The sequence below is a fragment of the Budorcas taxicolor genome, chromosome 19, assembly GCF_023091745.1.
Source record: "Budorcas taxicolor isolate Tak-1 chromosome 19, Takin1.1, whole genome shotgun sequence".
NCBI classification, from domain to species: domain Eukaryota; kingdom Metazoa; phylum Chordata; class Mammalia; order Artiodactyla; family Bovidae; genus Budorcas; species Budorcas taxicolor.
In genome coordinates this window covers 27,268,280-27,282,991 of record NC_068928.1, presented here as the reverse complement: position 1 = coordinate 27,282,991, position 14,712 = coordinate 27,268,280, and the positions used below count along the sequence as shown (strand labels likewise).

At 44.3% G+C, this 14,712-nt stretch overlaps 1 protein-coding gene and 1 non-coding gene across 2 annotated transcripts in view; one reads left to right on the top strand and one right to left on the bottom strand.

The window, feature by feature from the left end:
* Positions 1-14,712, bottom strand: part of DNAH2 (dynein axonemal heavy chain 2) — a 102,539-nt gene that overhangs the window by 58,748 nt on the left and 29,079 nt on the right. The window contains exons 12-17 of the mRNA XM_052658273.1: positions 5,459-5,605; positions 4,519-4,675; positions 4,029-4,268; positions 3,553-3,741; positions 3,209-3,356; positions 2,373-2,565 (exon numbers count right to left, since the gene is read on the bottom strand). Of these exons, the coding sequence (XP_052514233.1) occupies positions 2,373-2,565; positions 3,209-3,356; positions 3,553-3,741; positions 4,029-4,268; positions 4,519-4,675; positions 5,459-5,605 (1,074 nt within the window). The remainder of the gene's footprint in view (positions 1-2,372; positions 2,566-3,208; positions 3,357-3,552; positions 3,742-4,028; positions 4,269-4,518; positions 4,676-5,458; positions 5,606-14,712) is intronic.
* Positions 5,738-5,810, top strand: TRNAG-CCC (transfer RNA glycine (anticodon CCC)). Its single transcript has one exon. It is a non-coding gene; the product is annotated as a tRNA-Gly (tRNA).

The following is a 14,712-nucleotide window of genomic DNA, read 5'->3' as shown; positions in this document are numbered from 1 at the left end:
TAACATGCCAATGAGAACAGAACCCACCCCGCGAGGCTGTGGAGAGGATGACGGTGGCTGCTGTACATAATGCCCTCTGCTGACTTCCTTTCTGGATGCTCACTATTTGGTGAACACGTTCTCCCTGGCCATCTCTGCCTGCTGGCATCCTACCCATTCCAAAAAGGCCAGCCCAAAAGTCACTCCTTTCAACCACATCCTTCCTCCTCTAACATCCCCAAGTTGGACATTCTCTCTCCTTCCACTGAACCGCCCAACACCTTGCATGCCTCACCCACAGCGCTGATCACAGGGAAGCTGATATAAGAGCAATGAGCATGTTGGCCCATGCAGGCTTCAAAGTTCACACAGTGCTTCCACGTGTACTTAATAACCTCACAACCTTATGTGGTTGATAGTATAACACTGATTTCACAGAAGACTGAGGCCCGGAGAATGAGAGGAACCAACCTAAGATTATATGGCTGGTAAATGGTGGAGATGGGATTTCAACATTCCTCAAGACCCCACAGCCACTGCTCTGTCCGCAATATTTGTATCTTTCCCACTGCATTAGAGCCCTTGGGAGGAGAAAACTTGCTCTTTTTTGTTTTAATTCTTCATGACCCATAAGACAATGGTGGTTTTTGAACAAATGAATGAATGACTAGAGGACAAAGAGATGAGGGTTCAGATCAGAATATAAGAATCTTCTTCAGGGACTTCCCTGGTGGTCCAGTAGTTAAGAATCTGCCTTCCAATGCAGCAGACGTGGGCTCAATTCCTGGTCAGGGAACTAAGATCACATGTGCTGTGGGGTAACTAAGTCCATGTGACAAAACAAGAGAAAGCCCATGTGCCGAAATGAAGGTGAAGCCCAAAATAAGTAAATTAAATAAATAAAGTTTTAAAAATAGAATCTTCTTCAATTTAACTCCTGTCTGCACTTTTAAAATGAAACTGTTCACATCTCTTACCTTTCAGATCCTTAGCATCTCTCCTCTTCCAGCGGGATCCCATGGTACTCCCCACAAGAGCAACTTTTCCCTTAAATCTCTTTTATTTTTTGGTAAAAAGTCTTTTATTTTTGACAACTCTTTAGGGTTTTTTAAATTAATTTACTTATAATTGGAGGATAATTGCTTTATAGGGTTTTTAAGTTACTAACCACATGCATATTTTACTTTCTAAAAGCCATAAACTCTAATGATGCTCTCAAACATACTAAGTGAGAAATGGATTCCATATTAACTTTTTAAGACTCTAATTATATGAATGACAATGTGTGAATTTGTACAGGTGTACAGAGAGTTCTGGAATGACACATAGAAAGATTTTTAAGTATTTTTATAAAAAAACAAGTTTACTGTAAAGAGTCTCTTGATCAAAGTGAAAGAAGAGAGTGAAAAAGTTGGCTTAAAGCTCAACATTTAGAAAACAAAGATTATGGCATCCAGTCCCATCACTTCATGGCAAATAGATGGGGAAACAGTGACAGACTTTATTTTTGGGGGGCTCCAAAATCACTGCAGATGGTGACTGTAGCCATGAAATTAAAAGACACATTCCTTGGAAGGAAAGTTATGACCAACCTAGACAGCATATTAAAAAGCAGAGGCATTACTTTGCCAACAAAGGTCTGTCTAGTCAAGGCTATGGTTTTTCCAGTAGTCATGTATGGATGTGAGAGTTGGACTATAAAGAAAGCTGAGTGCTGAAGAATTGATGCTTTTGAACTGTGGTGTTGGAGAAGACTCTTGAGAGTCCAAGTCTTGCAGTCCAAGGGACTGCAAGATCCAACCAGTCAGTCCTAAAGGAGATCAGTCCTGAGTTTTCATTGGCAGGACTGATGCTGAAGCTGAAACTCCAATACTTTGGCCACCTGATATGAAGAGCTGACTCATTGGAAAAGACCCTGATGCTGGGAAAGATTGAGGGCAGGAGGAGAAGGGGACAACAGAGGATGAGATGGTTGGATGGCATCACTGACTCAGTGGACATGAGTTTGAGTAAACTCCAGGAGTTGGTGATGCACAGGGAGGCCTGGCGTGCTGCGGTCCATGGGGTCACAAAGAGTCGGACATGACTGAGCAACTGAACTGAACTGACTGTGACAGAATGTTCTAGACTCATTTATAAATTTTAAGCATATAATAATAAATCATTATTACTATACTCTTTTGAGAAGACTGATGGAAACTCTAAATTGCTGATGTGGTGCTTCAGCAGAGAGATTGGTAGGAAAAAAATCTAATTGACGTTTCTTTTTTTCCCAGCTCTCACTGGATCCCTACCTCCTTAAGAAACAAAGGTCCAGTGCCTTTCTTCTCATTTTCTGCCCACTCCTCGGTCTCCAGGCCAGACCCCCTCCTATGGTCCTCACAGCTCCTTACCGGGCAATGTCAGCATCAAAGGAAGAGACAGGCGGGTTGAGGCGCTGGTATCGGCGGATGAAGGAGTCCTTGTTGATCTCCCAGATCTCTCGGTACATGTCCCAGGTCTTGAGGTAGTTCTGTAGCAGGCTTGCATTGTTGGTCATGCCACTGCTGATCTGGGCCTGGATCTTCTTGATGTCCTCATCCCGTTCTTCAAGACCCAGCAAGATACTTCTCACTAACCTCCACCCCGACCCAAGCTCCAGCCCAGCCCCTGGCAACTGCCCCAGAGTCTCCCCTCCAACATCACTTTCCCAAAGAAACACACTCAGATGTGAGTAGTAGAAAATGAAGGAGGAAGCAGAACATAAAAGAATGACTCTGTTCTGGGGGATACAGATGTCTCACCTGTTGGTATCCAGGCCTCTTACATCCCAGCCCTGTTACCCAAACAATTCCTTCCGGGTCTCCTCACCCCAAACTCCAAATCCCTTGAGCATCAGTCACCTAATTTTGACCCCTGTTTGTGTCCTGTCTCCCTTCCCCAATCCAGCCCCTTGACCTGGGTTTTCCACCATCCACTGAGACAACTGGCCAGGTATGTCTGGAAAGAGCCCTGGTCTCTTCTCCTACCTTGTCATGGTCCTAGGGTTTGGTTTTTTTTTTCCAATTAATTTTTTTTTTTTTTTTTTGGTCACACCACGTGGCATGTGGGATCCTAGTTCCGCAACTAGGGATCAAACCCAAGCTTCCTACACTGGAAGTGCGTGTGGAGTCTTAACCACTGGACTACCAGGGAATTCCCTCATCTGGTCCTAGGCTTTTGATAACCCCTGCACTGGATGCCTACTTACCCACGATGGTGTGGATGGGCTCACGCTGAAACTTGCGCTTGATGAGAATTTCAGGGAGGTGGCGGAAGACGGAGATGGTGGAGAAGAGGTGGCTGCCGATGTCATTGACCACACTAGCCAAAGTCTGCAGAGTGGGAGAGAACTCCACCTGTGGGAGCACCATGGGGAGGGCTCAGCACAGGCCCTGGAGGAGGTGAGTTCAGGACTAGGCAGTCTGGACACCTCAGAACCAGGCCTGGAGGCTGTAGGACAAAGCCAACGCCTAGGGCCAAGTCTAAGGATTAACGGGAACTGACAAAGTATGACGGTTTCAGGATGTTTGGGGCAAAGTGGTTCCCACCCACCTGGGCCACACCTCCCTGAAGATCATTCTTCAAAATGACAAGCACTCGAAAGAGTGGGTTGGGGGTGGTCTTGCCATCCCCATTGATGGCCTTGGACAGTTCCAACAGAGACCACTTCACATTCAGCCTCAAGGCATCCTCCATCATGCGGTCCAGCCGAATTGTGTACAGCATCCACTGCTGCTGAATCTGTGGGAAGAGTGGGGAAGAGAATCCCTCAGGCAAAACAGAGCAGGTCCTGGGAAATGAGAACCCGCCAATAGGGAGAGAAATGAGTTGTTTTAATAGAAAGGCAGACATGTAGGAAGAGGCTGAAAAGCTGAAGGTTGGGTGAATCCAAGGCTAGAGCGGGATGTTTGAGAGGCACACACAGAATCAGGGTGGGGAGGGAGGGGGATGACCAAGAGAAGGTTCTGATGGGGTGCGGGGGGCTGGGGATATGCTCACCCACAAAGCCCTGGCCACAGGACCCTTACCTCAGGACCGTCATTCTTGAAGACTTCATAGGAGTTGGTCATGATGGCCACCACATCCTGATGCAGGCTCATCAATTTCTGTTGCATGGCTGCCCTATGCTCTCTTTGGTCCTCTTCAAATTCCAGGTCCCTGTACACCCGTTTGCCGCTGATGCGCACCAGCAGTGTCTCTGATATCTCTTGGGCTCGCCAGCCGATGGTCAGAGTGGATGCCTTGAACTCATTCACAATCGTCTGCACCTGGAGTCAGACCCCACCCATGGCGGAGTTTGGGAACAGATCCTCTGGGCCTAATTCCATCCTCCCATCTATTCTCTAGCTAGAGTTACTGACAATAAAAAAAGAAAAGTCCTTCACTAAACACACTTCATTTCTTTCACACAGTTCCCCTGGTCTCTCTGCCACTACCTGAGACTTGGGTATTAAGTACCCACATGTCAGCTTTTCAGTCAGCCTTGCAGACCTTTAGACTCTAATGACCATGACCTACCTTGCTGGCATGTATGCGGCACTCTGTGATGAAAAAAGCACTGGCCCCCTTCAAGGCCCAGTGCAGCTTCTTGAGCCCAGGGTGGATCTTCTTATCCAGGAACCGGATACGTTCTTTGAACAGGGCCTGCTCGTCTGGGGACAGCATGGCAATGATCCTGCGAGTAAGAGAAGGCCAGTAGCTAAATGGGGACAAGCTCAGATAGACCTTACCTCCACACCAGGACGAAAAGTTCATGATTCTAGGCAAGGACTTTCCGATACAACTTTCTGTGATGATGGAAATGTTTTGCCATTTGTGCTGCCCAGTATGGCAGCCACTAGCCACATGTGGCTGTGGGGCACTTGAAATGTGGCCTGTGCAAATGAGTAACTGAATTTTAAACTTTTATTTAATTTCAATTAATTTAAATAGAAAAAAACACATGCATCTAGTGGCTACTGTACAGCACAGTTCTAGACACCCAAACAAGACTGCTGGTCCCATCCCTTTGGACTCGAAATGGCCTGAGAAAGGTACCCAATTTCAAGCAAAGCCTCACTTAAGAGATGAGTGCCAATGGGATTAAGAGGAGGGCCAGCATGGCCTTGCTTGGTTCAACCAACCTTATGTTGTTATGGGCCCATAAACCTAATGCTATCAACTTCCTTCACAGAGAAGTGACTCAGGCCAACAATATACATGGTCCAAGTGCCTGATGGGGTGGGAGGGGACCTGTTGTTTTGCTCTGTACTCTAAAGATAGAAGACAACACTGCAAGGGACAGGAATAATCGTAGGGCCACATGAGAGAGAATAGGAAACCTTTTTTTTTCTTTTTGAGATGGACAAAATATGAAGGATGTGTACTGTAGGAATGGACAATATCATGGGGCAGATAAAAGACAAAGAGAGGGTAGGAAGTGGCATGCAGGAGGGCTTCAGTGAGGAGTGGGCCCTACCTGTTGTAGTCCCGAGCGACAAGCAGCAGGTTTTCTTGAAGAACGCGCAGGTCTTCAGCACGTTCAGCCACATTCACCACGTAATGGGGTGTCTCAAACAGCAACCGCTCCCAGTAGTCAATCTCCACAAAGAGGATCGACAGGGTCCTTGGGGAGAAAGACAGGCAGAGCCTCTGAGGTGGCTGTGCAAGGGTGCAAGCCAGAACCAACACCAGTTCAAGAGGTATGGAATTGGGGAGCATAGAGACATTCAAAAGTAAGAAGTGAAGCAGAGGGGCTTCCCTGGTGGTCCAGTGGCAAAGACTCTGCACTCCCCATGCAGGGGGCCTGGGTTCAATCCCTGGTCAGGGAACTGGATTCCACATGCTGCAGCTAAGACCCAGCACAGCCAAGTAAATAGATAAAATAAAATAAATGAAGCAGAACCTCTGGGTAAAGAAGGCAACTGGACCCACTGACTTTTGCTTCTCTCCCCAAACCACTAAAACAACATTAAAGAATGTTTCACTTGTTTAAGGCACAAGCCCACAAATACAAGGAGAAAATGACTGAAAACATTTGAAACATGGAAGAGCAGATGGATAAGGAGCAGAAGAGTCCTCAGCTGGTGGTGGAGATGGCTAAGAACCCCCTCCAAAGGCTCGGGGTGGGGGTGGGGCGGTAATTCCAAGGATCTCAGGAAAGGCTTGATGGTGGGATTAAAACAAGCAGAATAGCTGAGAGTTTAGGAAGCAGCGCTACTCTGCAGAGTTAAGCAAGTTGCCTCTCCTTGCCCCAGCATAAGACTGAAGGCTTCTTGTCTGGGGAAGCAGTGCAGAGACAAACAGAGAGTCCCTGGACTGGGGACCCCAGGCCCAGTTGTAGGAGAGAGTAACGCACTGAAAGCAGAGGCAGTGAGTCACCATGTACACATGAATGTTAAGACCCCCACTTCCCCTTCCCACCCAGACACCAGTACTCTGGCACTGGGACCTATATCCTCTGGAACAGAGTTTGAGAGATGGTTTTCTGAGACCTCAGACCAGCCTAAATGGAAACGTGCTGAGGCTGATGACCTCTGGAGTTGCCAGGAAACAGCCCATCCAGACAGGCCTGCAGTTGAGAAGCCACCCTTCCTGCTCAGAGAGGTGCCAATCAGCTTTCCAGCTCCTGTCCCTGAAATACAATCAGACAACCAAGGGTCGCAGAACACTGCTCTCTGCCTCTCCTTGCACAAAAGGTGGGGAGTCAGTTTAGTTCAGTCACTCAGTCGTGTCTGACTCTTTGCGACCCCATGGACTGCAGCATGCCAGGCCTCCCTGTCCATCACCAACTCCCGGAGTTCACTCAAACTCATGTCCACTGAGTTGGTGATGTCATCCAACCATCTCATCCTCTGTCATTCCCTTCTCCTCCCACCTTCAATCTTTCCCAACATCGGGGTCTTTTCCAATGAGTTAGTTCTTCACATCAGGTGGCCAAAGTATTAAGAGTTTCAGCTTCAACATCAGTCCTGCCAATGAAAACTCAAGACTGATCTCCTTTAGGACTGACTGGTTGGATCTTGCAGTCCCTTGGACTGCAAGACTTGGACTCTCAAGAGTCTTCTCCAACACCACAGTTCAAAAGCATCAATTCTTCAGCACTCAGCTTTCTTTATAGTCCAACTCTCACATCCATACATGACTACTGGAAAAACCATAGCCTTGACTAGACAGACCTTTGTTGGCAAAGTAATGCCTCTGCTTTTTAATATGCTGTCTAGGTTGGTCATAACTTTTCTTCCAAGGAGTAAGCATCTTTTAATTTCATGGCTGCAGTCATTTTTGGGGCTCACCATTTTGGAGCCCCCCAAAATAAAGTCTGTCACTGTTTCCATTGTTTTCCCATCTATTCGCCATGAAGTGATGGGACCAGATGCCATGATCTTAGTTTTCTGAATGTTGAGTTTAAACCCAACTTTTTCACTCCCCTTCTTTCACTTTCATCAAGAGGTTCTTTAGTTCTTTTTTCGCTTTCTGCCATAAGGGTGATGTCATCTGCATATTTGAGTTGGTATTTCTCCCGGCAATCCTGATTCCAGCTTGTGCTTCATCCAGCCCAGCGCTTCTCATGACTTCGTTGGCAAAGTAATGTCTCTGCTTTTTAATATGCTATCTGGTTGGTTATAACTTTCCTTCCAAGGAGTAAGGATCTTTTAATTTCATGGCTGCAATCACCATCTGCAGTGATTTTGGAGCCCCCCAAAATAAAGTCTGACACTGTTTCCACTGTTTCCCATCTATTTGTCATGAAGTGATGGGACCAGATGCCATGATCTTCGTTTTCTGAATGTTGAGCTTTAAGCCAACTTTTTCACTCTCCTCTTTCACTTTCATCAAGAGGCTTTTTAGATTCTCTTCACTTTCTGCCATAAGGGTGGTGTCATCTGCATATCTGAGGTCATTGATATTTCTCCCGGCAATCTTGATTCCAGCTTGTGCTTCATCCAGCCCAGCGTATCTCATGATGTACTGTGCATATAAGTTAAATAAGCAGAGTGACAATATACAGCCTTGACGTACTCCTTTTCCTATTTGAAACCAGTCTGTTGTTTCATGTCCAGTTCTAACTGTTGCTTCCTGACCTGCATACAGATTTCTCAAGAGGTCAGGTGGTATTCCCAACTCTTTAAGAATTTTCCACAGTTTCTTGTGATCCACACAGTCAAAGGCTTTGGCATAGTCAATAAAGCAGAAATAGATGTTTTTCTGGAACTCTCTTGCTTTATCTATGATCCAGTGGATGTTGGCAATTTGATCTCTGGTTCCTCTGCCTTTTCTAAAACCAGCTTGACTATCTGCAAGTTCACGGTTCACGTACTGTTGAAGCCTGGCTTGAATTTTGAGCATTATTTTACTAGTGTGTGAGATGAGTGCAATGGTGCGGTAATTTGAGCATTCTTTGGCATTGCCTTTCTTTGGGATTGGAATGAAAACTGACCTTTTCCAGCCCTATGGCCACTGCTGAGTTTTCCAAATTTGCTGGCATATTGAGTGCAGCACTTTCACAGAATCATCTTTTAGGATTTGAAATAGCTCAGCTGGAATTCCATCACCTCCGCTAGCTTTGTTTGTAGTGGTGCTTCCTAAGTCTCACTTGACTTCTCATTCCAGGATTCTGGCTCTAGGTGAGTGATCATACCATCATGATTATCTGGGTTGTAAAGAAGTTTTTTGTATAGTTCTTCTGTCTAGTCTTGTCTCCTCTTCTTAATAGCTTCTGCTTCTGTTCGGTCCATACCATTTCTGTCCTTTACTATGCCCATCTTTGCATGAAATGTTCCCTTGGTATTTCTAATTTTCTTGAAGAGATCTCTAGTCTTTCCCATTCTATTGTTTTTCTCTATTTCTTTGCATTGATCACTAAGGAAGCCTTTCTTATCTCTCCTTGCTATTCTTTGGAACTCCAAATTCAAATGGGTCTGTCTTTCTTTAAACAGAATAAAGCAACCAGAAGGGAAGGAGAGGGGATGGAGATGCAGAAAGGTGGCCCACCCCCGAAAGAAAAATCACAGTAAGCATCCTCAGAGAGAGATAAGAAACAAAGAGCGTCCGTGAGACAGAAACAAGATGCTATAAAAGAGACACGAAGAGAGCTCTTGGAAGTTACAAATAAAGCAGAAAAATTTTAAACCAAAAGAAAGATACAAGATAAATTTGACAGAGATCCCTCATAAAATAGAGAAACAGACATAAAGATGAAAGGCAAAGAGGATGTTGCATGAAAAAGAGAATAGAAAACTCTCTGTGAACAATTCTTTCCACTGATTACATATTGGCAAGGTAATATCTGGGGAATACCGGGTTGAAAATTAAAATTCATTTAACTTGTTTCTTTCTCCTTTATTAAAAGTAATGCCAAATTTTTTTTAATTGTGTCTGTGGCCCTTGTCCTAAGTCCTTTGCCACCTCACACCCAGTGACCTGACCTTCTCCTCCCCACTCAGTGGCCACGCCCTGGAACTCATGTCCCACCACCTCCAAGGTCAGTCTCCAAGCAGATGGTCCCTCCCCAGCTCAGCTTCCTCGTCCATCCCAGTACCTGCACTCAAGTCTTCCCAGTCGACCTTTGATCCCATGGGGACGTTCAGGTCACTGACCCCTGGCCTTTCTTCTTGCCTGTTTGTCCTCTTCCACCTCCATCCCCTCCTCCAAGGACCCTGCCCACTTCCGCTGCTCTCTCACCAGTTCTCAGTCTTTCGCCTCCTTCTTTAGTCTAAGCCACCTGACCGAACCCCATCCCTGGCCCTGTCCACCTCTTCTCCTCTGAGCCCATGTGAAGGTGGCCAAGCAAAGCTGGAGAAGATCACACGACTACACAGATTAGCAGGCTGCACGTTCAATGTCTCTGGTCCCAGCTGGCCTCTCAGGCTGCACCCCTGGGGTTTCCCCAATCTCCTGTCCCTCCTGTTCTCACAGGGACTGTTTGCAAATCCTCTGCTTTCTCAAACCTGGTCTGCTCCTCTCACTCTCCGCAGAAAGCCCCACCTCTTCCCTCAAAGAAATACGAAAGCCACCAGGGGAGAACCCTACATGCTCCCTGCTCTAAAACTTATAAACGTAACTGACCCCATACCTATAATTTCTTCCGTTTACTACAGAAGAGGCCATCCTTGCATCTAAGGTCAAGTCCTTCCAATCCAGCTTCCCTCTGCATCCTCAGACACCATCTTTTCCAGCTTGCCTACACTCCCACCCTACTCGTTCCTTCCCATCAACATTTAAATAAGCCAAGTTTCTACAATCTTAAAACAAAATCCAAACACCACCTACCCTCAACTCCACATCCTGGTACCACACTGCTTGCCCCCTTCACAGCCTGCCTTCTGTGAAAAACTGGCCTCCTGAATTCCCTTCCTTTCTTTTCTTCTCATTCCTCAGTCCCGAGAGCCGCCTCCCACCTTTCCCTCTAAGTCTGCGTTTTCAAAAGATGTTTAAAATTATTTATTTATTTGGCTGCCTCAGGTCTTAGTTGCGGCACATAGGATCTTCAGTTGCTGCATGCAAGCTCTTAGTTGCAGCATGTGGCATCTAGTTCCCTGACCAGGGATTGAACCTGGGACCCCTGCATTGGGAGCATGGATGGAGTGTTAGCCACTGGACCATCAGGGAAGTCCCTAAATCTGCTTCCATCTAGCTTGCCCAGGATTCCTCATAGGACTTCTTGTAGCTACACTCTGAGAACCTCCTTGGCCTCACCCTCCCCTCTAAGCCTCCACATCCGGTGGCCTCCTCTCTGCCTTTCTCCCTGGATTCTGAACCTCGGTGCTTCTCTTGTCAGCTCCACCTGTCAGGACAAACAGCCTTTCTCTCCAGGGTCCCTTGGAAATCTCATCCAGCTGACTCTGGAGACTCAGCGAAGCATGCACCTCCCCCATAGCTCCCTGGCACGCCAGCCCCTCGAGGTCATGCACACCCAGCACACTAGCCCTGGGTGACCTCACCTACTGTGTGGCTTCAGCTGCTTCTGTCAGCCGAGGACACCTGCATCCGTGCAGAGATGGCCCCACCCCACTGTCTGGACCAGAACACGTGTCCTCCCTCACCTTGACTTTTCAATATCCAACCAAGCACCAGCTCCTTTGGATTTCATCACCAAAAGCAAAGTTCGGGAATTCCACTTACTCCAAGGCAAGCATAGCTCTAATGCAATGATAAACTGCAACTGAGTTTTGGCCTAAAGTTGGGCAAAAGAGCGAGAGGTCCATCCCCAAGAATCACTGCTCGAGGGTTCCAGGTATTTACTGCCAAATGGGATATGGGCTCAGTGCGATTTCAAGAGAGGCCAGAAAGTGAATTTTTATATAAAGTCTCCTGAATTGTAAATGTTGACAGATAGTTCAACTGAAAAATATAAGTAGGAAAGCTTCTGGACTGCTGGCCACATTCTTTCCTTGACCTAGGTGACAGTAGCAAAGGTGTTTATTTTATACCTATAGATTACATTGAACATGTAGGTTTTAAGTAATTTTCTGTATGTACAATATGATCTTTCACAATTAAAAAATGTTTTAAAAGGGAAAAACTGGACTTCCCTGGTAGCACAGTGGATAGGAATCCGTTTGCCAATGCAGGGGACATGGATTTGATCCCCGGCCTGGGAAGAGAAGCCCAGACAACACAACAAAGGGTAGCCCCCGCTTGCTTCAATTAGAGAAAGCAACGAAAGACCTAGTGCAGCCAAAAATAAAATTAATAAGCAAATTTTTTTAAAAGAAAAAACTATTTTAAACAAGGGAATTAGTTGTAAAAGGGACTGGGTACAAAATTAACTTATTAAAATCAAAGTTTTCCAATATAAAAACTATAATCAGTTCAATATTATCATGGAGAAAAAGAGACCAATGATAATAAAAACAACAAAAATAAAATACCAAAAATTAAGAGATCATCCAAAGATATTAATATACATTATCACATTTCTTGTTAGTTGGTTAATATGTATGAAAAATATCTTATGAACAAAAGAACAGGACTTAAATAAACTGAAAGAAAGAAATGCTATTCTTGGATAGAAAAAACTCAGACCTTAAAGATGTTCATTCTTCTTCAGTTCAGTTCAGTTCAGTCACTCAGTCATGTCTGAATCTTTGCGACCCCATGAATCACAGCACGCCAGGCCTCCCTGTCCATCATCATTCTTCTTAAGTTAACCTACAAATTTAACCCAATCTTGTTCCCCCCCAAAATATAGGAATAGAACTATTTGGGGAACTAAACAAAGAGATTCTAATGTACTTATGAGAAATAAATATTTAAAACATCCAAGAAAAAAATCTAAAAAGGAGAGTAATGAGGACAATAATAAAAACAATTTGGTCTCTACATATGAATAAACAGACCTATCAGAACAGGATAGTGAATCCCAAAACAGACATCCTTGGGAATTTGTTATACTATAAAGATAGCAGTTTAATAAATGAGATTGGGTCAACTGACTAGCCATCTGGGGAGAGATTAAAAAAAAACACAAAACCAACTCAAGTTGCATCTGCACTTCTCTCCCTAAATCAAAATAAACTGAAAATTGGAGCCAAGAACCAAATATAAAGACAAAAATCACAAAATGCCAGGAGAAAATATGTAATATTTTAAACACTTTTACATCTTGAGTAAAAGTCATTTGACTTTGTAAATCTGTTTTTTTCTTTTTTTGAAAAAAAAAAAAGAAATTACATTTTTAATCACAGAGGATAAAAAGCCCCATAATCTCAAGATACTCTGATGAAGCTTTATATCATGAATATCACCAAGATGTTATCTTAAAAGAACACTGAGGTGAAAATTTCAGAATATTTTGTGTCTGTTCTACTAAGCAAGCACTAAAGTAGCAATATAGGACATGACATAACAGTGAAAGTTTTCCACCTTTATTGGAGAGGACTCTACCAAGGAAGGAAATTATTATCAAGAGCTCATTTGTGATATGTGCTTTAAGAGACTGTGGACAAAGAAATGCTGTTTTTCACACCTTGCCAATCTTCATTGAAGTATGTGTTATTTTTGAAACTATGTCAAAAGTCTTCAAAGTGAAGAAGGCTCTCTCAAATAGGAATGAACAGCAGATTACTGGACAGTTAAGGAAAGCCTCCAATGTAAAGGAGAGCCAAAATGAAGGAAAACTGCTTTCAATCTAGAATTCCACAAAGGACTAACAGGTGTCAGGCAGAAAACAGTTGTTGTCAATCATGCAAGAATTCAAAAAGTTTACCTCCCATGTACCGTGGAAAGCTACTAAAGAATGTAGTAGCTCCAAAATAAGAACATCAACCAAGAAAGAGGAAGACAAAGGAAAGGGGGAATCAAACAACAAAAGAGGCTCAGGGAAGTCCCAGAGTGACACCTGGCCTCAAAACCAACCAGCTGGGCTGAAGGAAGAGGACAAGGGAATTCCAGGAGGGATAGTGCTAAGAACACAAAATTGATAGCATACGTGATAAGTCAGATAGCAAAGGAAAATATTATCCAAAGGAATTTTATTGGTTGGTCTGGAAAAATTAATGATAGTGAATAATGTGCTAACAAAAATAGTGAGGTCATTGTTAATTCCAAAAAGAACAAGTGTCATACAAGCAAGGAGAGAATTGGAACAACTGAACATGATTTGGCTCCACAGTAAACAATACTAACAGAGTCATATTAAGAAAAACACTGAATATCAGTTTAACCACAAATTCTAGCATAGCTATACCAGGAGGGTGGAGGGGTGTAAATACGTACGGGAACACTTCTAGTAAGAGAATCATATTCTCTTATGTTCTTCAAGCTGGAGGCCTTGAATTTGACTCTGTCAAATTCTTGGTAAGCCCGCTTGGATACATATACTATCCAACAGTGCACTAAATTTTTTCTTCATGTCCTCATCTTGACAAGACTTTTCCAAATAACTTTAAGCCAAATTATCAAATTTTAACTTGTCAGTCAATACGATGAATTTGAAAAACACCTTCCCGATGCTGAGCTGAAAACCCTATGAGGACCTTTTTTCACAGTGATGCTCAGGCTTAGCCAGAAATTTGTCAAGAAGTTTCTGGAATATAAATTTATTTTCCTGGTACATAAAATTTCTTTAAAAAAACCAGTCTGGGACTTCCCTGGTGGTCCAGTGGTTAAGACACTGTACTTCCAATGCAGGGGGCATGGGCTGGATCCCTGGTTGGGGAACTAAGATCCCACATGCCTCGTCATGGCATGGTCAAAAAAAATTAATTTTAAAAAATCAGTCTGGGGAATTATTTTTTTAAATATTTTCTGTTTCCTTGGACAAGTGCTCAGGCAATGGAGCCAGGGCAACTAGGCTGACTGGGTTTGGTGCTGACAGCCCAGAATGAACTGACCTAATGGAGAAAGTGCTCTCAGACCAGAGAGAAAAGGAGGAAGAGGAAGTCCCAGTCGCAAAACACTGTCAGACGCCAGTGTCCCTTGTCTTTCCCTGGAGAAGTCCTGCTACACAGAGGAGTTGGCTACTTACACAGTGATAACACAGCTCTTTTCAGCCAGGGTACAGACGCCATCTGGAATATGTTTGTGTTAAGTGCAATCTGTAAGGCTGGTCTGGCTGTAAAACGTGGTAAAAGCCAATTTGGACTTCAGAGTTCAAATATTTGGGATGGAAGGTGGGACAACAAAACCCTTTGTAAGATAAGATCAGTGCTATTAGGGACTGGAAGTCTCCCAGAATAGAGGGAGAGTCAGGTAATTCTGAGGACAATCAGGGCATTTGAAGAGCACGCT